This window comes from Trachypithecus francoisi, unplaced genomic scaffold (genome assembly GCF_009764315.1).
Source record: "Trachypithecus francoisi isolate TF-2019V2 unplaced genomic scaffold, Tfra_2.0 Lachesis_group12, whole genome shotgun sequence".
Classification (NCBI taxonomy): domain Eukaryota; kingdom Metazoa; phylum Chordata; class Mammalia; order Primates; family Cercopithecidae; genus Trachypithecus; species Trachypithecus francoisi.
Window position 1 is genome coordinate 95986063 of NW_022681457.1, and position 23301 is coordinate 96009363.

Consider the following 23301-nt stretch of genomic DNA (forward strand, 5'->3'; position numbering starts at 1 on the left):
TGAAGTTCCATACAGGCTGTGTATCCTGGATCTGAAATTTTTGGGATAAGAAATGTTTTGGATTTCATATTTTTTGAATATTCGTAGATACATACTGGTCGAGCATCCCTAATCTGAAAATCCAAAATAGGAAATGCTCCAATGAACATTTTCTTCAGTGTCATGTGTGCACTCAGTTTCAGACTTTGGGGCATTTCAGATTTTCAAATTAGGAATACTCAACCTGAATAGCCCATTCCTTGTTCTCTTTCTACAAACTCAAGACTATTCTCTCTCAATCTCTTTTACTTGCTCCCTCTTTATCCTTCAAATTGTGTTATTTCTGGGGCATTTTTTCCATAGTCCTTTTCTCTCATTCGTGTTGGCTCTAGAACCACACTGCAGAATTAGAACACCAGCTCTACTTTCGTATCCCATGTCCCTTTGCAAAGTTATTTACTCTTTTCTGTGTTTTAATGTCTTCATCAGTAAAACTGAGCTAGTTATATCTACCTCACAAGAATACAAGAATTAAATGAACATACATTTATAAGTATATATTCAAGACAACTATACGCTAGACACTGTAGAGTTAACTGTTAGTCATTCTTATTACGAGAATCTTTGAGAAGTCATAAACTTCCATGCCTTTACCTATCCTGAGGGTTAAAAATTCAAATTCCTGTCAACAATCTCTGAGCTCCAGATTCCCAACTACCTACTATCACCTTGCTGCTGCTACTATCACAGGCACCTGAAACTACTTCCAAAAGCCAATACATCCCCAAATCCTAACCCTAAACTTCTGCTCCTCTCATCTTTAGTTTTTGAAAAACTAGTCAGCAAATATGTCTACCACATTCTTCATATCCAGTTTCCCATTCCCACTTCCTGGTTCAGGCCCTCATCATCTTTTTTTCCCCCAGAATATGTAAAAGCAGCTCATTTAGTCTCTGAACCATCTCCCAGAGTCTCACTCTGTCACCCAGGCTGGAATGCAGTGTTGAGATCTTCGCTCATTGTAACCTCTGCCTCCCAGGTTCAAGTGATTCTCATCCCTCAGTTTCCCGAGTAGCTGGGACTATAGGCACACACCACCACTCTTGGCTAATTTTTTGTTTTTTGTTTTTTGAGATGAAGTTTTGCTCTTTCTTATTGCCAGGCTGGAGTGCAGTGGCGCGATCTCAGCTCACTGCAACCACCGCCTTCTGGTTTCAAGTGATTCTCCTGCCCCAGCCTCCAGATTACAGGCACCTGCCACCACGCCCAGCTACTTTTTGTTTTTTTTTTTTTTTTTTTTGAGACGGAGTCTTGCTCTGCCACCCAGGCTGGAGTGCAGTGGCCGGCTCTCAGCTCACTGCAAGCTCCGCCTCCCGGGTTCACGCCATTCTCCTGTCTCAGCCTCCCGAGTAGCTGGGACTACAGGCGCCCGCCTCGTCGCCCGGCTAGTTTTTTGTATTTTTTAGTAGAGACGGGGTTTCACCGTATTAGCCAGGATGGTCTCGATCTCCTGACCTCGTGATCCGCCCATCTCGGCCTCCCAAAGTGCTGGGATTACAGGCTTGAGCCACCGCGCCCGGCCTACTTTTTGTATTTTTTAGTAGAGATGGGGTTTCACCATGTTGGCCAGCCTGATCTCAAACTCCTGACCTCATGATCTGCCCGCCTCAACCTCCCAAAGTGCTGGGATTACAGGCGTGAGCCACCACGCCCAGCCTTTTTTTTTTGTTGTTGTTGTTGTTGTTGAGACAGTCTCACTCTTTCGTCCAGGCTGGAGTGCAGTGGTGTGATCGCAGCTCTCCGCAAGCTCCACCTCCCAGGTTCACACCATTCTCCTGCCTCAGCCTGCAGAGTAACTGGGACTCCAGGTGCCCACCACCACGCCTTGCTAATTTTTTTGTATTTTCAGTCGAGATGGTATTTTGCCATGTTGGCCAGGCTGGTATCAAACTCATGGCCTCAAATGACCTGCCAACCTTGGCCTCCCAAAGTGTTGGAATTAGAGGCGTGAGCCACCACACCAAGCATAATAGATGTTTCGATAAGTTGCTTACGTAAGTTTCCATTTCTCTATAAATACAGGATATTGCCTCCCAGGTTGGTATGGGGATTAAAGTAAAGCTACGAAAGTTCCTAGCATGGTGCCTAAAAAGGTCAGTGCTCGGTAAATATTTCATACTTCCCATCCTCCAAACTGTTATTCCCTAATTAACTCCCTCCCTTACAACTAAACTACAACACAGGTAAAGAATAAAATCCAGACTGGGCGTGGTGGCTCACACCTGTAATCCCAGCACTTTGGGAGGCCGCATCACCTGAGGTCCGGAGTTCAAGACCAGCCTGGCCAACATGGTGAAATCCCATCTCTACAAAAATGGAAAAATCAGCCAGGCATGATGGCGGGTGCCTGTGAGAATTACTTGAACTTGGGAGGTGGAGGCTGCAGTGAGCCAATATTGCACCACTGCACTTCAGCCTGGGTGACAGAGCAAGACTGTCTCAAAATAAATAAATAAATAAAAATAAAAATAAATAATAAAATAAAAGCCTAGGCTGAGCATGGTGGCTCACGCCTGTAATCACAGCACTTTGGGAGGCCGAGGCAGGCAGATCACCTGAGGTCAGGAGTTTGAGACCAGCCTGGCCAACATGGTAAATCCCCATCTCTACTAAAAATACAAAAATTAGCCAGGCGTGGTGGCAGGTGCCTGTAGTCCCAGGTACTTGGGAGGCTGAGACAAGAGAATCACTTGAACCCACAAGGCAGAGGTTGCAGTGAGTTGAGATCACGCCACTGTACTGTACTCCAGCCTGGGCAACAAGCAAGACTCCGTCTCAAAAACAACAACAAAAAATGAAACACCACAGCTGATTTCAGATTACCAATGTGTTATCAGTGTGCAACAGCATATTATATATTGATACAACAGCTGTAAATAACCTCGAGTAATGAATTTGAATATTACCTTCTAATACAATGGTAATTATAATGTAATTTAATGTACAGAAAGGTATTCTTGAAAGCTAAACAGCTGGCTCCAACTAGCCAGCTCCAACACATCGCTGGAGAGACTTGTGTTAAAGACCAGCTATGAGACTTTGGATAAACAACCTCTGAGCCTCTTCCTTTATCTGAAATATGAGAATTATAGTGTTAGACAAGATAACTAAGCTTCTGTGTGTCCTATGTGCCAAGCACTATGCTGCCATCTGACTGCTTATCATTCTATTATTACTTATTGGGCATGGTTCCAATGTGATTGCTTCCATGAATTCTTAATTTCCCCAAAGTAATTAATCACTTCTCCAGAATGCCAAAAATGTATTCATTCCTCTATTACAGCTCTTATCCCATATTTTATCCATTTTGTTGTCCTCCTAAAACCCTCTGCTTCTAAGGTAAACATGGTACCTTGTTTCTCTGTTCCATCCTAGCAATTAACACAAACGTTTGTTGAAAGATAGATACAGAGGGCATGGTTCAAAGATCCAAATTCAATGTTATCTATTATCTTCTAGTCCTCCTTTAAGGAAGCTGCAGAAAGAGGCATTTTATCTATTCACAAAGCAAGGAAGGTGATGAGTAATACAAATAAAATTTCCTTAATCCTTTTGGCAGATAGACAAGTATATTTATCTGCAAGACAAAAATAGACATAGATGGCCTTAGGATTTTACAAAAAATGCTCATGTTTGTCGTCCTGGTTTAAAACAGGATGCCCACTCACTAGATCTGAAGAGGCAATAAAACAGTGGCAGGGTGGTAAGATGCTAAACGGGAGCCAACAGTATCACATGGTTATTTACTTCCTAAGGATTTAATATTATTTATAGCTCAAGTGAGGATGTTTTCGTCTTTCATATCACAGAAACTTGATTTTTTTTTTGAGACAGAGTCTCCCTCTGTCACTCAGGCTGGAGTGCAGTGGTAAAATCTCTGCTCACTGCAACCTCCACCTCCTGGCATGCGCTACTGCACCCGGCCAAAACTTGCTTTTTTTTTTTTTTTTTGAGACGGAGTCTCGCTCTGTCGCCCAGGCTGGAGTGCAGTGGCCGGATCTCAGCTCACTGCAAGCTCCGCCTCCCGGGTTCCCGCCATTCTCCTGCCTCAGCCTCCCAAGTAGCTGGGACTACAGGCGCCCGCCAACACGCCCGGCTAGTTTTTTGTATTTTTTTAGTAGAGACGGGGTTTCACCGTATTAGCCAGGATGGTCTCGATCTCCTGACCTCGTGATCCGCCCGTCTCGGCCTCCCAAAGTGCTAGGATTACAGGCTTGAGCCACCGCGCCCGGCAAAACTTGCATTTTTAAATGCTGAAAATTGAGCCAAAGTAATCACTTCAAATATTTCTCAAGAAAAAAAAAAAAGACTGAATGCACAAATAAAAGGGTCAAAAGGAGAAAGATGGCTGTAAGGAAAACAAACATCCTTGTAAAGAGAAACTTTTCATGCGCATCCGCTAACATCAAAAGAAAACCTGGATAAAAACAAGGCCAGACAGGGTGGCTCACGCTTATAATCCCAACACTTTGGGAAGCCAGGGCAGGAGGATCACTTGAGTTTCCGGACCAGCCTGGGTAACCTTGTCTCTACCACCAAAAAATAAATAAATAAGAGTCTAGTGTGTATTCTGGATGTCAAAACAACACTATATACAACTATTATATATCAATTTTAAATTTTTTTTAAAGGGAAACACTTCTCCCAAATAATCACTCTTAAATTTCATAATCACTCCTAAATTTCTATCTTTTTTTGAGACGGACTTTCACTCTTGTCGCCCAGGCTGGAGTGTAACGGCACAATCTTGGCTCACTGTAACCTCCCCCTCCCGGGTTCAAGTGATTCTCCTGCCTCAGCCTCCCAAGTAGCTAGGATTACAAGCGTGCACCACCATGCCCAGCTAATCTTTGTATTTTTAGTAGAGACAGGGTTTCACCATGTTGGCCAGGCTGGTCTCGAACTTCTGACCTCAGGTGATCAGCCCGCCCCAGCCTCCCAAAGTGCTGGGATTACAGGTGTGAACCACCTTGCCTGGCCTCTTTGGGTTTTTTTTGTTGTTGTTTTTTGAGACAGTCTCGCTCTGTCACCAAGGCTGGAATGCAGTGGCACGATCTCAGCTCACTGCAACCTCCGTCTCCCAGGTTCAAGCGATTCTCATACCTCAGCCTCCTAAGTAGATGGGATTACAGACATGAGCCACCACACCTGGCTAATTTTTGTATTTTTTGCAGAGACAGGGTTTCACCATGTTGCCCAGGCTGGTCTTGAACTCCCAGGCTCAAGTGATGTGTTCACCTCGGCCTCCCAAAATGCTGGGATTACAGGCATGAGTCACTCCATCCAGCCTCTAAATTTCTTTAATAAGCCTTTTAGTACAGTTTAGGAAACAACTTTTCATTAATATGTACATAGTAAATGTATTAAAAAACTACTCATATACCCACCCAATCTGTACCAAAATTCACTGAGAATGCACCAATCCCTTCCGTCATCCACAGCTTTCTGGCCTCAAGTCCGTTCTTACTTATTTTACGTGTAACAAAGATTTAGGTCAGAAACTGTGAAACAAACAATAACCTTCCTAAAAAGATCTGTTTCATGGGATCAATTCATCTTCACAAACCTCAAATGTTATATTGAGTCAGCTAATCCTCTTTAATACCTTGGTTTCTCTAGTCCAGACTACCCTATGTATGAATCCCCTCTACAACATCCCTAGTCTAGTTTCTATAACATACCTCTTTTAGTTTCTACCTGAAATTCTCTTGTGATTAAGAACTTTGTTTTTAGCAAGTTTTCCCTTTATAAAAGTATTTCTCCCCATAACTTCTATCCATTGGTTCTAGCTTTGTCTTTTTTTTTTTTTTTGAGACAGAGTCTCGCCCTGTCACCCAGGCTGGAGTGCACTGGCGCGATCTTGGCTCACTGTAAGCTCCGCCTCCTGGGTTCTCGCCATTCTCCTGCCTCAGCCTCCTGAGTAGCTGGACTACAGGCGCCTGCCACCATGCCCAGCTATTTTTTTTGTATTTTTAGTAGAGATGGCATTTCACCATGTTGGGCAGGCTGGTCTCGAACCCTTGACTTTGTGATCTGCCTGGCTTGGTCTCCCCAAGTGCTGGGATTACAGGCGTGAGTCACCATGCCCGACCTAGCTTTGTCTTTTGACATTAAGAAACTAGTCTCAAAAAAATTTGGGCTGGGTGCGGTGGCTGGGGGCCAAGCCAGGCAGATCACAAAGTCAAGGGTTCGAGACCAGCCTGCCCAACATGGTGAAACCCCATCTCTACTAAAAATACAAAAATTAGCCGGGCATGGAGGCAGCCGCCTGTACTCCTAGCTACTCCGCGGGGCTGAGGCAGGAAAATCGCTTGAACCTGGGAGGCGGAGGTTGCAGTGAGCCGAGATCACACCATTGCACTCCAGCCTGGGCAACAAAAGTGAAACTCCATCTCAAAAAAATAACAAAAATTCAATAGCACAAAAGGGTATACAGTCAATCTGGTCCCATTTAACACCAATGACTTTTTTTTTTAGACTAAAATTCAAACTGTTGCCACCACAATCACATTTTCTCTGTATCTCAACTCTCCCCTCACTCTCCATTTGCTCTGCAGTTATTCAGAAAAATCATTTACCCAAGTACCCAATTAAGTCTATTTTTTTTCTATTTCATTAATTTTTGTCTCCCAGGGCTCCATCATCCATTGAGTCTAACAAGATGCTGGACTTTAAAAGAATTAGTCCTTTGTCCTCTCTACTTGACTGCTTCCCTTATTCTTGACTGCTTCCCTTATTTTTACTTGTAGTTAAAGGGCTAGACACAAGACAAAAATTAAACCAATTATTTTATGAAATTTCTTTTAAAAAATTTCACTCATTCAGGAAGTTAACTCTCCTTTCTCCCAGACTAGTCAAAAGAGAAAGGCGGCTGGGTGCAGTGGCTCACACCTGTCATCCCAGCACTTTGGGAGGCCAAGAAGGGTGGATGGCTTGAGGTCAAGAGTTCCAGACAAGCCTGGCCAACATGGTGAAACCCCATCTCTACTAAAAATACAAAAATTAGCTAGGTGTGGTGGCGCTTGCCTGTAGTCCCAACTACTTGGGAAGCTCAGGCACAAGAATCGCTTGAACCTGGGAAGGTGAAGGTTGTAGTGGGCTGAGATCACATCACTGCACTCCAGCCTGGGCAACAGAGCGAGACCCCATCTCAAAGGAAAAAAAAAAAAAAAAGAGAAACGCTCTCAACCACTGACTTCTTCTAGGTAACAGTTGCACAATGATTCCCTCAACTTTTCAGGAAAAAGATTTATGTAGCAATATATATAAAACTTAGCCAGGACCACAAAGCATTTACCCCTTTACTAAGAATTTCTGAGTCTGTGGTAAAATACTATTTTTAAAATCCAAGGCCGGGCGCGGGGGCTCAAGCCTGTAATCCCAGCACTTTGGGAGGCCGAGACGGGCGGATCACGAGGTCAGGAGATCGAGACCATCCTGGCTAATACGGTGAAACCCCGTCTCTACTAAAAAATACAAAAAACTAGCCGGGCGACGAGGCGGGCGCCTGTAGTCCCAGCTACTCAGGAGGCTGAGACAGGAGAATGGCATGAACCCGGGAGGCGGAGCTTGCAGTGAGCTGAGAGCCGGCCACTGCACTCCAGCCTGGGTGGCAGAGCAAGACTCCGTCTCAAAAAAAAAAAAAAAATCCATATACCTTTGACACATCTAACTACTAATGAACAAATATAAATATTTATACAAAAGGATATTCAGTGTAGTGTTATTTTAATTAGAAAAAATATATTAAAATACAGATTGCTGGCCGGGCGCAGTGGCTCAAGCCTGGAATCCCAGCACTTTGGGAGGCCGAGACGGGCGGATTGCGAGGTCAGGAGATCGAGACCATCCTGGCTAACACGGTGAAACCCCGTCTCTACTAAAAACTACAAAAAACTAGCCGGGCGAGGTGGCGGCGCCTGTAGTCCCAGCTACCTGGGAGGCTGAGGCAGGAGAATGGCGTGAACCCGGGAGGCGGAGCTTGCAGTGAGCTGAGATCCGGCCACTGCACTCCAGCCTGGGTGACAGAGCGAGACTCCGTCTCAAAAAAAAAAAAAAAAAAAAAACACATTGCTGACATATTCAACAATTAGGGATCGGTAAATTATAGTAAGTCTGACAACACTACGAAGCCAACAAAACTGATGTCATAGAGTAGAGGAATACTTAACTAGCGAAAGGTTCTAAATAAATGCAGAAAGGTTTCACAACAGTATCTATAGCATTCAACAAGGTAAACCGCACCTTAAGCACAGTATATTGCTGTTTAAAAAAATAAAAGTCACATCTATCAAACATGTCACTAAAATTTGCTCTAAGTTTCAAGCCTGACAGATCCAATGCTTGAAGGTTCTATGTTACTCAATTAGATCATGCAGAACAAGTCAGTAATAATACTAGGCAAAAATGGCTGTGGCTCTGCTTCAGTGTGTTCTGCCAAGAAACTGCCCAATCATGGAACTTTAGAACAGCTGTGACATCATCTTCAGGATGAAGTTTAAGTACTTCCCTACTTCTTTATGGGGTTACCACCCATTTGGCATGAAAGCTTTTGCAATCTCATAAATACTACAAAGATACACACACAAACACTTCACCTAAGGGAGTCCACCGTCTCAATGAGCTATGAGCCCCATTCTCATAAAATCTGCTTATTCTTTAAAGCCTAATAAAGATTGTAAGAACAGTTTACAATCAGTTATGTAAAGATGTTAAGGAAAATAGTAACCAACAGGAAAGTAAGGCAGTACTAACTAAAATGGTAACTGGGCTTAGAAGCATCTTCCTGAAATCCCAGCAATGGTTTTTTTTGTTTTTTTTTTGAGACGGAGTCTTGGTCTGTTGCCCTGGCTAGAGTGCAGTGGCCGGATCTCAGTTCACTGCAAGCTCCGCCTCCCGGGTTTACGCCATTCTCCTGCCTCAGCCTCCCGAGTAGCTGGGACTACAGGTGCCCGCCACCTCGCCCGGCTAGTTTTTTGTATTTTTAGTAGAGACGGGGTTTCACCGTGTTAGCCAGGATGGTCTCGATCTCCTGACCTCGTGATCCGCCCGTCTCGGCCTCCCAAAGTCTTTTTTTTTTTTTTTTGAGACACAGTCTCGCTCTGTCACCCAGGCTGGAGTGCAGTGGCACAATCTCAGCTCACCGAAAGCTCCACCTTCCGGGTTCACACCATTCTCCTGCCTCAGCCACCCAAGTAACTGGGACTATAGGCACCTGCCACCACGCCCGGCTGATTTTTTGTATTTTTCGTAGAGACGTGGTTTCACCGTGTTAGCCTGGATGGTCTCAATCTCCTGACCTTGTGATCCATCCGCCTCGGCCTCCCAAAGTGCTGGGATGACAGGCGTGAGCCACCACGCCCAGCCAATCCCAGCAGTTCTTACAAGAGAGTAAACTAAAAAGTAACCTGACACAAGTATAACTGAAGCCTTTATTTTATTTGGTGGTTTGTTCACCAGCTGAGAACTAGGATACTCACTTATCAAGAGTCTTTATGGAATGGGTTTTTTTGTTTTTTTGTTTTTTTTGAGACGGAGTTTTGCTCTTTCACCAGGCTGGAGTGCAGTGGCTCAATCTCAGCTCACTGCAACCTGTGACTACCTGGTTCAAGCAATTCTCCTGTCTCAGCCTCCCGAGTAGCTGGGATTACAGGCACCCACCACCACACCCAGCTAATCTTTGTATTTTTAGTAGACACAGGGTTTCACCACGTTGACCAGGTGGTCTCAATCTCCTGACCTCATGATCCGCCCACCTCAGCCTCTCAAAGTGCTAGGATTAGAGGCATGAGCCACCACCCAGCTAATGGTTCTAAACCACTGCACTCCAGCCTGGGCAACAGAGTGAGACTCCGTCTCAAAAAAAAAAAAAAAAAAAAATTAGTTAGCTTACCAAAGACCCTAAATTCTGTTTATTATTGCATTCATTCTATGAAAACATTAAAAGGCTAGTCAATTCCAACATAGGAATCTTACACCTACATATCAGGTTCAATTATCATTAACTGAACCACTCTAGCAAACGTAATCAAAATACATACTTGATTAAAAGCTGAATTTTTTTTTTTTTCTTTTTTTTGAGATGGAGTTTCACTCTTGTTGCCCAGGCTGGAGTGCAATGGCATGATCTCTGCTCACTGCAACCTCGGCCTCCCAGGTCAAGCGATTCTCCTGCCTCAGCCTCCCAAGTAGCTGGTATTACAGGCATGCACCACCATGCCTGGCTAATTTTTTTGTGTTTTTAGTAGAGACGGGGTTTCACCATGCTGTCCAGGCTGGTCTCGAACTCCTGACCTCAGGTGATCCGCCTACCCTGGCCTCCCAAAGTAGTGGGATTATAGACGTGAGCCACAGTGCCTGGCCAAAAGCTAAATTAACAAAACCCAAATCTGCGACTTGTTTAGACAGAGTCTCCCTCTGTCGCCCAGACTGGAGTGTAGTGGTGTGATCTCACCTCACTGCAACCCCTGCCTCCTGGGTTCAAGAAATTATCCTGCCTCAGTCTCCCAAGCAGTTGGGATCACAGGTGCTCAAAACCAGACCCAGCTATTTTTTTTTTTTTTTAGTTTTTGTTTTGTTTTGTTTTTTGTTTTTTTGAGAAGAAGTCTCGCTCTGTCACCCAGGCTGGAGTGCAGTGGCATGATCTCAGCTCACTGCAAGCTCCGCCTCCCAAGTTCACGCCATTCTCCCACCTCAGCCTTCCAAGTAGCTGGCACTACAGGCACACGTCACCATGCCCGGCTAATTTTTCGTATTTTCAGTAGAGACGGGGTTTCACCCGTGTTAGCCAGGATGGTCTTGATCTCCTGACCTCGTGATCCGCCCACCTTGGCCTCCCAAAGTGCTGGGATTACAGATGTGAGCCACCGCGCCTGGCCCTATTTTAGCATTTTTAGTAGAGACAGGATTTCACCATGCTGGCCTCAAACTGCTGACCTCAAGTGATCGGCCCGCCTCTACCTACCAATGTGCTGGGATTACAGACAAGAGCCACCCACGCTCAGCCTGCTACTCCATGTGTAAACCCGTATTTCTTCATCTGACCCCAGCAATGCAAAATTGAAAAGAAAATGAACCCGAATTTCCCCACTGGCCCTAACACATACAAGTCTATCTTAACAACTATGCTGTGCATTAACATCATTTCCTTCCTGCTTTTAATCACAAGATGTAGGACAGAATTTTATTAGAAAGACTAGTAAGATAGTACACATTTCAAGTGGATAAACCAAGCACCTAGATGGCCCTCACACATTTATAAATCTGCTATGCCACTAAAAGATGCCTAAAAGATCATGGCCTCCTTACTTGTCCCTCTAGAATCAGGAGCCTGATGATCCCTTTAGAGCCCTTCAGATGTCTAGCAAAAAGTACCAATGAACTACTTTTTCTACAAAATACTGTAAATTTTATTTATTTTTGGGACAGAGTCTTGCTCTGTTGCCCTGGCTGGAGTGCAGTGGTGCAATCATGGCTCACTACAGCCTCAAACTCCTGGGCTCAAGCGATCCTCCTTCCTCAGCCTCCAGAGTAGCTAGAACAGGTGTGTGCCACCATGCCCAGCTAATTTTTTTTGTTTTTTTTTTTTAGAGATGGGGTCTTACTACGTTGCCCAGGCTAGTCTTAAACTCCTGGGCCCAAGCAATCCTCCTGCCTCGGCCTCCCAAAGTGTTGGGATTGCAAGCATGAGCCACCACACCAGGCCAAAATATGATAGTTTTTTGGGGGGCGGTGGGGAGATGGAGTTTAGCTCTTGTTGCCCAGGCTACAGCACAATCTTGGCTCACCGCAACCTCTGCCTTTGGGGTTCAAGTGATTCTCCTACCTCAGCCTCCCAAGTAGCTGGGATTACAGGCATGTGCCACCATGCCTGGCTAATTCTGTACTTTTAATAGAAATGAGGTTTCTCCATGTTGGTCAGGCTGGTCCTGACCTCAGGTGATCTGCCCACCTTAGCCTCCCAAAGTGCTGGGATTACAGGCGTGAGCCACTGTGCCCGGACTAATATGGAAGATTTTAAGTTAAACTATTAAATTGTGGGGAAGAGAGGAGTCACTGACAAGTATAACTCCCTTTCTTATTAATCTGTACACACTGGAAGGTAAAATAGCAACTAACCCTACTTTAACTATATACCTCCAAGAAGATTGTACCGACGAGCCCTTCTTCTACTGCTAAAAGGAGTAAGTTCTCATAGAGCCGCCTAATAATGCCTCAGATCTTAGATCACATATAAGATCCCTACGAGTTCTTAACAAATTTAAGGAAAACAATGTTTGTTAGACTTTATTTTATATTTGAGATTCATCAACTCAGGATTCTCTCAACCACTAATATATATATCTTCAAAGAAAAATATCTCCTTGCCCATAATCTTTTCACCTATTTCCTATGTTTAACAATGTCTAGGCCAGCTGCAGTGGCTCACACCTGTAATCCCAGCACTTTGGGAAGAAGCAGGGGCAGATCACTTGAGCTCAGGAGTTCAAGAACAGCCTGGGCAACATGGTAAAATCCAGCTCTACAAAAAACATGAAAAACTAGCCAGGCATGGTGGTGCATGCCTGTGATCCCAGCTACTCAGGAGGCTGAGATGGGAGGATCACTTGAGCCCAGAAGGTGGAGGCTGGAGTGGGCCCAAATCATGCCACTGCACTCCAGCCTGGGCAACAGAGTGAGACCCTATCCAAAAAAAATTAAGTATAAATCCCAGATAATATGACTATCTGCTCCAACCAGTTTTATCATCCTTTTATAATGCTAAAGTTTACATTCATTCAATACTCACAAACGCTACCAACTCTTTCACATTCAACTCTAGTTTGAATCCATTCCTCATCATTCTGCCCAAGATTCCCACTTGTTACAGAGGAATCGGAAAGTGAGTCTTTTACACCGCCAATTGTCACAGGGAAGACAGAAGTGATTTCAAGAGTTGGTGACGATATATTGACTCTCGAAAATAACCACAAAATGCCAGCAAAGCCAAGTTAATCCAACAGAGAAATTTCGATTTTTCTCTGCCATATTATAGCCTCAATCTTCTGCTTTAATTTCTATGGTTTTATCACTTCCATTACCCCTCTGCATCTCTTTTGACTCATTCTTCACCTCTTTCTGCATTGTGTACTCTTTCTGCTTTCCTTTCAAAGTTCTTATTTCTGTCCTCTACTAATGTTCTCACATACCTTCACATTAGGGTTGAAGTATCAGAACCAATTATACTTCCATAAAGCCTTGAACTGTTAAGTGATACTGTATTCATTTACAGAGTTTTTAATAACGGTTCACTATATATAATACTTCTGTTCTAATTCCTCCTTCCCTAAAAATCTTAAGAATGTTAAGTGGGTTACCTTTTTAACACTTTCTTCTTCCTCTTGGCGTTTCTCATAGTGTGAGAAGTCATCAAAAATGGAAGTGGTGTGCTTGTAGCTGGCTATAATTTTCAACACCTGCTTAGCCTTTTCCAGAGGCACTTCCTGAGTGTCCCTAGAGTTGGTCACTGGTTTATTCTCGTTGTTCTCTAGGCGAATGTGTCGCAGTTGGCTATTGGGAACGTCCTTCACAAAAATCCACCTGACATCAAAACGACCCTTCCATTTGTCCTGGGACCACACACCTGCACATGTGTTGTAGTCCACAGCAGATTTCATTTCTGCAACGCCACAGAAGTGTCCACTGCCGTTGACACTGAAAAGTAAGTAAACGGGGCCTTTCCCGTTCATGGAACGATAAGCAGCATCCAGTCTCTTGTTACCATGCTCTGTGCTGCACCAAATATTATACTTAATGGAACGGTGAATATCGTCCTCAGAGTAGCTCTTAATGATGAAAACCCGGCCATGTTTCAGATTCCAGTCAAAATCTTTGGGGTTATAGTTATTAATGGACCGAAGCTTCTCCAACACTGGGTGGGGTTCTGAAGGAGTAGATCCAGAACCAGTCTGAGACTGTCCTACTCCATTACCATCCACCCCATTATGACCGAACCCACTGCCACGGTTCCGAGGTGCTACCCAGCGGGTTGGCTGAGCTGCCTGTTGCTGGACTGAAAGCTGGGCAGGCTGTGGTGGAGGTGGAGGCAATGGCTGTGTCTGTTGGCCTACTGATGCCTGAGCCACTGGTGGGCTATTGTTAGCCTGCTGACCTACAGGCTGAGGAGACCCCTGGGTTGGCTGACCTATATTCTGAACCAAAGCCTGTGAGGGGGCTTTTGCAACGGGACCCTTGTTATCCCAAGTTCCAATATCCATGTTATGCTTTATCGGGGGTGGCGGAAGACTTGACCCTGCAATGCCATTCTTCGTCTTCAGTTTAGGTTGCTGTTTTGCAGGCTTGCTAGCAATATCAGCCCAAGATGCTGGTTTTGGAGGAGCAATAGTGGCTGGAGGCAAACTATTGGAAGCCACGATGTTACTAGTAATGGACCCACTACCAACAGCAGAACCTACAACTTTTGGAACATTGCTTGCAACTTCTGTGCTACCCAACTTCAGTGCTGCCATCCCTTGGTCTATAGTATTCATGCCAGGAGCCTTATTGAGGGTCTCATTGGCAAAAGCTGACTGTCCATCAATCATGGCTCCACCTAAGGAGCTAGGTGCATAAGCATAATTGCTACTATATCCAGAGCTCTGAGTAGACTGTCCCTGAGAACTGTTATTTCCCCATGCTGAGAAGTCAATCCCACTGGGAAAGAAATTAAAACCATGTTGACCAAGAAATGGAGTGCTACCTAGGGCTCCTGGTTGCCCAAACATTGCATCTGGTAGGAAGTGGGGCTCTCCGTTGCTCAGTTGTCCATAAGAAGTTAAATAGGGCATGGCTGTGTCACCCCCAGTAGACCAAGCAGCTTCACCCAAAGAATAGGAGAAGCCAATGGAGGGACTGTAGTAACTGGGTAAGTAGGAATCTGACATGGCAGTATATGCATTATTCTGTGGAAGAAAAAAAAAGGCAAATCAAAACATAAAGAATTATTATCAGGCTCTTTCCTCCCCCCACCTAGTCACACAATTCAAATATACTATAAAAAGGAGTGTGCGGGGCCGGGCGCGGTGGCTCAAGCCTGTAATCCCAGCACTTTGGGAGGCCGAGACGGGTGGATCACGAGGTCAGGAGATCGAGACCATCCTGGCTAACACGGTGAAACCCCGTCTCTACTAAAAAATACAAAAAACTAGCCGGGCGACGTGGCGGCGCCTGTAGTCCCAGCTACTCGGGAGGCTGAGGCAGGAGAATGGCGTGAACCCGGAGGCGGAGCTTGCAGTGAGCTGAGATCCGCCACTGCACTCCAGCCTGGGCGACAGAGCGAGACTCCGCCTCAAAAAAAAAAAAAAAAAAAAAAAAAAAAAAAAAAAAAAAGGAGTGTGCGGCTGGACGTGGTGGCTCACACCTGTAACCCCTACACTTCGGGAAGCGGAGGTGGGCAGATCACCTGAGGTCAGGAGTTCGAGACCAACCCGGCCAACGTGACGAAACCCTGTCTACTTGGGAGGCCTGAGGCAGGAGAATCACTTGAACCCAGGAGGCGGAGGTTGCAGTGAGCTGAGATTGCACCACTGCACTCCAGCCTGTGGGCAACGAGTGAAACTCCATCTCAAAAAAAACAGTGTGTGCAGCACATCAGATATTTCCTATAAACACAAGGGCATTTTTTCTATCATAAGAAATTTTGGGGCCGGGCACGGTGGCTCAAGCCTGTAATCCCAGCACTTTGGGAGGCCGAGACAGGCGGATCACGAGGTCAGGAGATCGAGACCATCCTGGCTAACACGGTGAAACCCCATCTCTACTAAAAAAAATACAAAAAGCTAGCCGGGCAAGGTGGCGGGCGCCTGTAGCCCCAGCTACTTGGGAGGCTGAGGCAGGAGAATGGCGTAAACCTGGAAGGCAGAGCGTGCAGTGAGCTGAGATCCGGCCACTGCACTCCAGCCCGGGCGACAGAGCAAGACTCCGTCTCAAAAAAAAAAAAAAGGAAATTTTGGTGTAGTAATTGAAACATTTAAAGTTAAGCTGATACAGTGAATATGGCCCTTAGCTTTAGCACTACAACTAAGAGAAAACTTAGCATTTCACAAACTAAGTCCTGAATGTTGAGGTAATCCTTTTAGCAACTACCTACGCGAACCAGGTGATGATAAAATAATAACAAAAAGAAATGGAAATGTCAAGTTCTAGTCCAAATGTCTGTAGTCATTTCTCAATCATAAACCCAAAAGCAAGGTTCACTACCAGTTTATAGTGCTAGCCTCTTGGCAAACTACCTGAGAATATCAACAGATTCCACTACTTAGTTATAACCTGAAGAGGAAATGCACAGTGGTTTCTGGAGGATGTAAAATGAGAAAAATGGCTGGGTGCAGTGGCTCCCGCCTGTAATCCCAGAACTTTGGGAGACAGAGAGAGGTGGATGACTTGAGGTCAGTTCAAGACCAGCCTGGCCATCATGACAAAACCCAGTCTCTACTAAAAATACAAAAAGTTAGCCAGGCATGGTGGCATACACTTGTAATCCCAGCTACTCAGGAGGCTGAGGCAGTAGAATCACTTGAATCCAGTAGGCAGAGGTTGCAGTGAGCCCAAATGGCACTACCGCACTCCAGTCTGGGCAACAGAGCCAGACAGACTGTCTCAAAAAATAAATAAATAAAAACAGGCCGGGCACGGTGGCTTACGCCTCTAATTCCAGCACTCTGGGAGGCTGAGGCGGGCAAATCACTTGAGGCCAGGAGTTGGAGACCAGCCTGGCCAACATGATGAAACCCCGTCTCTACTAAAAATATAAAAATTAGCCGGGCATGGCAGCACCTGCCTGTAATCCCAGCTATTCGGGAGGCTAAGGTGGGAGAATTGCTTGAACCCAGGAGATGGAGGTTGCAGTGAGCCAGACTGCGCCACTGCACTGCAGCCTGGGCGACAGAGCAAGACTCTGTCTCAAAAAATAGATAAATAAATAAATAAATAAATACATAAATAAATAAAAATACGTAAATACATAAAAACAAAAGTGAAGTCTTTTCACACATACTTTTTTCATATTTAAAAGTTCTCACAAAGGTAAGGTTAAAAATTTTAGGTCAGGCGTGGTGGCTCACACCTGTAATCCCAGCACTTTGGGAGGCCGAGGCAGGCGGATCATGAGGTCAGGAGATCAAGACCATCCTTGCTAACATGGTGAAACCCCATCTCTACCAAAAATACAAAAAATTAGCCAGGCATGGTGACGTGTGCCTGTAGTCCCAGCTACTCAGGAGGCTGAGGCAGGAGAATGGCGTGAACCCAGGAGGCAGAGCTTGCAATGAGCTGAGATCGTGCCACTGCACTCCAGCCTGGGCGACAGAGCAAGACTCCGCCTCAAAAAAAAAAAAAAAAAAATTTGAACAGACCCAAATCCATATGTGTAAGAAATTCGGCCTATAATCTCTGGATTAAACTTGAAGTATTATTCCAAAATAGGGTAATGAAAAGTTGGCACAAAAGTAGATAACTTACTCTAGACAATAAACTAGATTCTCAGGTTACCCTTCCTCATCTACTCATGTAACATTTATATTATTATCCAAATTTTTTTAAACAAAGACATTTAAGCTTTGGCTTACCTGAGAAAGAAAAATCAAATGCACTTAATATCACAGGTTATGCCAACATACAGTTGAATGTCTAAACCTGAACTGGCAGGCTCCCACATGCTCAAGCTCAAAAATCTGAATTACACAATGTTTTACAAGAACTACCTAGAATTATGTTTCTAAATGCTCCCACTCTCTCTGTTATAATGATTATGTAAGCAAACTACTTCAATAGCAGGAACCTATTAATAGTTCATTCCTCTACTTCCTTCCCTACTTTTCCTGATTAACTGGTTGTGTTTTGTGAAAACTTTTTTCCAATCACTTGCTCAAGTGGTTTCTACACTTTTCATGTTAAAAAATTTTACACAGGGATTCTACAAGTTTGATGTGATAATCACCTCCATATATGCGCATGCAATTATTCAGGACTACTAACTGTATTTCATACAGCGCATCTTCAGAACTTATAAACTTCTTGACCTTTTAGGGCATTTTGGAAGACATATTGCCAATTTTCCTTTTGGCCTATTAATCTGGGGAGTTACATTAGTTACAACTATGTAACTATGTCTTTGGGATCAGAGATAACAACACAAAAGAACTGCTGAATCAAACAAGTTTCTACATGCACAGGTCATATTAGTATTTGAATCTACATGCAACTTTACACTAAAAGATTACACCGCAAAAACCTCCAACATTACTGATCTTTGTGCTAAACAGTATTTTAACTTTCACTCCACTTTATAAATCCTATACCTCCCTTCAGTGAAAAATAAAGTTAGTCTCCACAGATGTAGGTGCAGCTCAACTCAAAAATTTCCTGACTCAGCCGAGCATGGTGGCGTACACCTATAATTCCAACACTTCTGAGAGGTCGAGGAGGGCGGACCTCTTGAGCTCAGGAATTCAAGACCAGATTGGACAACATAGTGAAACCCCCGTCTCTACAAAAAATATAAAAAATTAGCCGGGCATGGTGGTCCCAGCTACTTGGGAGGCTGAGGCGGGCAAGATCACCTGGCAGGCTGAGGTTGCAGTGAGCCGAGATTGTACCACTGCACTCCAGCCTGGGTGACAAGAGTAACACTACGTCTCAAAAAAAAATTTTTTTCCTAACTCCAAAATAGTTCTGATAATCTAAGAACCCATAAACTAGAAAAAAGAAAGAGAGCCAGTCCTCCAGCACTGAATGAAGTTCAGGTGACTATTTTTTAGAGACCAGGTCTTGTTCTGTCACCCAGGCTGGAGTGCAGTGGCTTTTCACAGGTATGATCATAGATAGCTCGCTGCAGCTTCAAGCTTCTGTGCTCAAGAGATCTTCCCGCCTCCAGGTGATTTTATATTAGAACTTTCCCTATCATACTAATCCAAAGTTTTCTGGGGTGAAAATTCAGAATATTTAACACTTGCAAGAATTCCTAAATTCCGCACTGCTACATTCTTGGTAAGGAGGAAGATAATTATTCATGCATATGTTACTGCCAGTAATCAGTATTACGTTCTCAATATAGTATGTTTGCTGACATTACAGAGATGGGAATCTCAACAGCCTCAGACATTTTCAGTAAGTGTTCTGTAACACATTAATAGGTATTAAGGAGGTGAACCCTCAGAGCATGGGATTTCCTGATAGAGGGCAGAGAAAAAATACAGATATTAAGAAAGTGAATCCTCAGCTAGGCGTGGTGGCTCACGCCTGTAATCCCAGCACTTTGGGAGGCCAGGTGGGTGGATCACCTGAGGTCAGGAGTTCAAGACCAGCCTGGCCAACATGAAACCTCGTCTCTATTAAAAAAAAAAAAAAAAAAAAAACAGAAAAACTAGCTGGGAGCGGTGGTGCACACCTGTAATCCCAGCTACTCAGGAGGCTGAGACAGGAGAATCGCTTGAACCCGAGAGGCGGAGGTTGGGAGTGAGCCAAGATTGCGCCACTACACCCCAGCCTGGGTGACAGAGCGAGACTCGGTCTCGAAAAAGAAAAAAGAAAGAGAATCCTCAGAAAATGGGATGTATTGGTAGAAGGCAGAAAAAGAATATACTACACACACCCTTCGATCAGATATGTAAATAGTTAACTACTCACGGGCCTTGCCTGTGGACTCAAGTAAGGTTCAAAATCATCATCGTTTAATCCATCCTTTTGATGTACAGATCCATTTTGTACTAAAGGAAAAAAAAAACTCAATTAGGAGTGTCCCAATCCTATAATCTTCCTCTCAAATTAGTCCCTATATGCTAACTAGAGAAAAACCTTACTAGTTAACAAAGCATGTAAGATTGAACTTCAAAAGGGTAAGAGATGAGAGTGAATGCTGAAGCGATAGTCGCCAGTGAAAATGTCCCCCTCCACCCAGAGCAAGTTGATCTAAAAAGGTCATTTTATTGGCTCCTCTGGATCTCCATTCCCTCCCGCTTCCCCTCCCCCATCACATGAGAGTACTTCCAGAGAGTGATCCACGAGGATGAAAAACAAAGGCCTTTTAAGACCTACAGGAAACTAAGGACCTGGAGCGTTTCAAAACCCAATCCACCCCCACCCTTAATGAATTACTCCTTGTTAGCGAAAAAGCTGTTCGCCAGCTGCAAGAACACACCGAAAGGGTCAAATACTTAAGTGTGCGGCACCTGCGAACTAAGCGGCTTCCGAAAGGTCCTCCGCCCGGGGCGCTTCCCGGAGACCCCGCCCCCACCGCCCCGCGTCCCCCTCCCGGCCCAGGGCCACCGGTGGAGCGGGGCTTACCTTTGTTTCCTTGACCTTTTGGTCTCTGCAGGGGAAGGAAACGTCGCCGAGCAGCAAGTTGTCCGAAGGAGAAATGAAAAAGGAAGAACAAATTAAGGCAGGGCCCGAAGGGAGAATAAAGGAGCAGGCCCGAGGGGAGGCGTCAGGAATGGTAGGGAGGAAGAGGCTGAAAATGGGAGGCGGGGGAGAGCGCCAGGCCCGTGGGGCAGGGAAGAAAACGCGGCAGACGCGCCAGCTGCAACGCGAGGAACCCAGGGCTTTAAGGAAGGGGAAGGAAACAAGGAAGGAAAACGAGGCCCGCTTAGAGAAGGGAACGCGGCGCGGCCCGGCCCGTGGGCTCCAAGGCCCGAGGAGAAGCGGGAAGAGCAGGCTGAGGGCGAGGCGCCGGGCGCGGCCGGCCTGAGAGGCCCGAAACCTGGCCCGCGAGAGGCGCCGCCTCGGCTCGGCCTGCCCGGGGGCGGCTGGCCCGGGCCTAGTCGGGCTCCCTCTCGCCTCACACAATGGCCGAGGCATGCGGGCCGGGCCTGTACCTGCTCCAAGAGGCTGCTGGCCGACATGGCTCTCGGATCCTTGCGGGCGGCGACGGCGGCGAACTCTCCTCAGCGCGGCGGCGGTGGCAGATGAGCCCCGGCTGCGGGAGCAGGCGGCGGCTTTTGTCCCTGACACTCGGGGGCCTCGGCGGACGCAGCGGAGACACAGCGCGCGGCTCAGGCTCCGGCTCCGACTCGGCGACGCTCTAGCCCAAGAGCTCAACGCCCGTCTCTATGCTTTTACGCGCGCGCCCGCCCCTCACCGCCGAAAGCAGAGCGCCGAACAGCGGAGGCGGACGGCGCGCGCGGCGCGAGCGCTGACTCTCACATTCACTCACCCACGCGGAAGGGGCCTGGCGCGAAGCACCCCGGGAAGGGAGAGGCCGGCCGCGGCGCCCTCTGGCGGCTTGGAGGAGCGGAAGCTGTGCTCACGGCCTCCCCGCCCCCACCGCCCCGGGATTAAGGCCTAGGGGGTTGGGGACGACCAGGGTCGCACCACGAGGTTTTTGACTAACACCTGGAAAGACTAGCTTTGGCTTCAGAAAAACGACAAAAGCCGGTTTCTCAGTGAGGGAGGGGCCTCCAAAGCCCGCGAGACATTAAAATGAACCTGCCTCCCAGCTGCAAGTGATACCCCACCCCCATCTGGGAGGTAACCCGACCCCTGGGGAGTCACACCGCCCTCAGGGAAACTTCTTGGGGGCCCTGTCCGGGAGTGACTTGCCCCCGCCCCCGCGAGGGGCTTGGTCATGCTCCTCTGTTAGCAGACTACAGAAAGTACCCAGAAAGGAAAATGCTCAGTGAAAGAATCCAGTCTCCTGCAAAAGACATTCACTCCTTAGCATTGCAGGAAGGAGAATCTACAATTTATTTTCGGGGAAATCGCTGGACTCCAAGATAATCTGTTCAACTGTGGACTTTATTTCCAAGAAAAATACACCTCACGCATCTACACAAAACTTTCAAGGAGTCCGGATAACCTATGAATCTTAAGGACCTTAGGGAAGCAAGGAAATTAACATTATTGAAATACCAGCTGTGGGCCAGGCTTTGTTAGGTATTTTCAAACACATTAAAGTCTTTCGACAACTTCAAAATCGCTATCAGTCTTTCGGTTTTTTACGACTGGAAAAACAGAAAGGTTAAGTAATGTGCCCAAGTTTACAAAGCTGTTAAATAGCCAGGTCTATGTGACACTAACATAATGGTATCTCTCTACCCCTACGAGAGACTCTATGTTAGGGAACCAGAATCTAGGGGAGATGCAAAGGATGGGCAAAAATATTTCAATCAGAAGCAAAGCCAACTCATACAGGAATACTTGATACTAGGAAACCCCATATAATAGCTTTTGTTATTGCAAGTATGTCGTGGTAAACAGGTAACAAATGCACTAATTGTCAACCTCATGCTATCCACACGCTGGATGGATATAGGAGGCTTGGGTGGTCTCAGTAGTAAAATAAATAACATGGCATCTTGGATTTAACATAATAATTTGGTCAAAGTGGGCCGGGCGCGGTGGCTCAAGCCTGTAATCCCAGCACTTTGGGAGGCCGAGACGGGCGGATCACGAGGTCAGGAGATCGAGACCATCCTGGCTAACATGGTGAAACCCCGTCTCTACTAAAAAATACAAAAAACTAGCCGGGCGAGGTGGCGGGCGCCTGTAGTCCCAGCTACTCGGGAGGCTGAGGCAGGAGAATGGCGTGAACCCGGGAGGCGGAGCTTGCAGTGAGCCGAGATTGCGCCACTGCACTCCAGTCTGGGCGACAGAGCGAGACTCTGCCTCAAAAAAAAAAATAAATTAAAATAAATTAAAAAAAAATAATTTGGTCAAAGTGCTCAAAACACGTTTTTTTCCTGCCCATAATCACATTTATGGTAGGAATGAATAAGGTCAGGCACCAAAGGTGAAGGACTTTTAATAGAGACAGTAAAATGTCAAGTCTGGAAGCACAGATTCCATCAAGGGAATAGAATAAACCTAGTAATACTTCTTTTTAAAAATACTCGGCCATGGCAGGTGCGGTGGCTCACGCCTGTAATCTCAGCACTTTGGGAGGCCAAGGCAGGTGGATCATGAGGTCAGAAGATCGAGACCATCCTGGCCAACAGGATGTGAAACCCCAACTCTACTAAAAATACAAAAAGTAGCCAGGCGTGGCGGCATGTGCCCGTAGTCCCAGCTAATCGGAGGCTGAGGCAGGAGAATCGCTGAACCCGGGAGGCGGAGGTTGCAGTGAGCCGAGATCGCGCCACTGTACTCCAGCCTGGGGAAGAAAGCAAGACTCCGTCTCAAAAAAAAAAAAAAAAAAGGCTGGGCGCGGTGACTCACGCCTGTAATCCCAGCACTTTGGGAGGCCGAGGCGGACTGATCACGAGGTCAGGCGATCAAGGCCATCCTGGCTAA

The 23301-nt window shown here is 45.9% G+C and overlaps 1 protein-coding gene across 1 annotated transcript in view; it reads right to left on the reverse strand.

Moving 5' to 3' along the window:
* The window catches only part of YTHDF2 (YTH N6-methyladenosine RNA binding protein 2), a 33644-nt gene extending 11660 nt beyond the window's left edge, over positions 1–21984 (reverse strand). Inside the window, exons 1-4 of the mRNA XM_033227477.1 lie at positions 20889–21984; positions 20359–20383; positions 19702–19781; positions 13395–14978 (exon numbers count right to left, since the gene is read on the reverse strand). Of these exons, the coding sequence (XP_033083368.1) occupies positions 13395–14978; positions 19702–19781; positions 20359–20383; positions 20889–20915 (1716 nt within the window). The 5' untranslated portion in view covers positions 20916–21984. The remainder of the gene's footprint in view (positions 1–13394; positions 14979–19701; positions 19782–20358; positions 20384–20888) is intronic.
* Positions 21985–23301: the final 1317 nt, after the last annotated feature.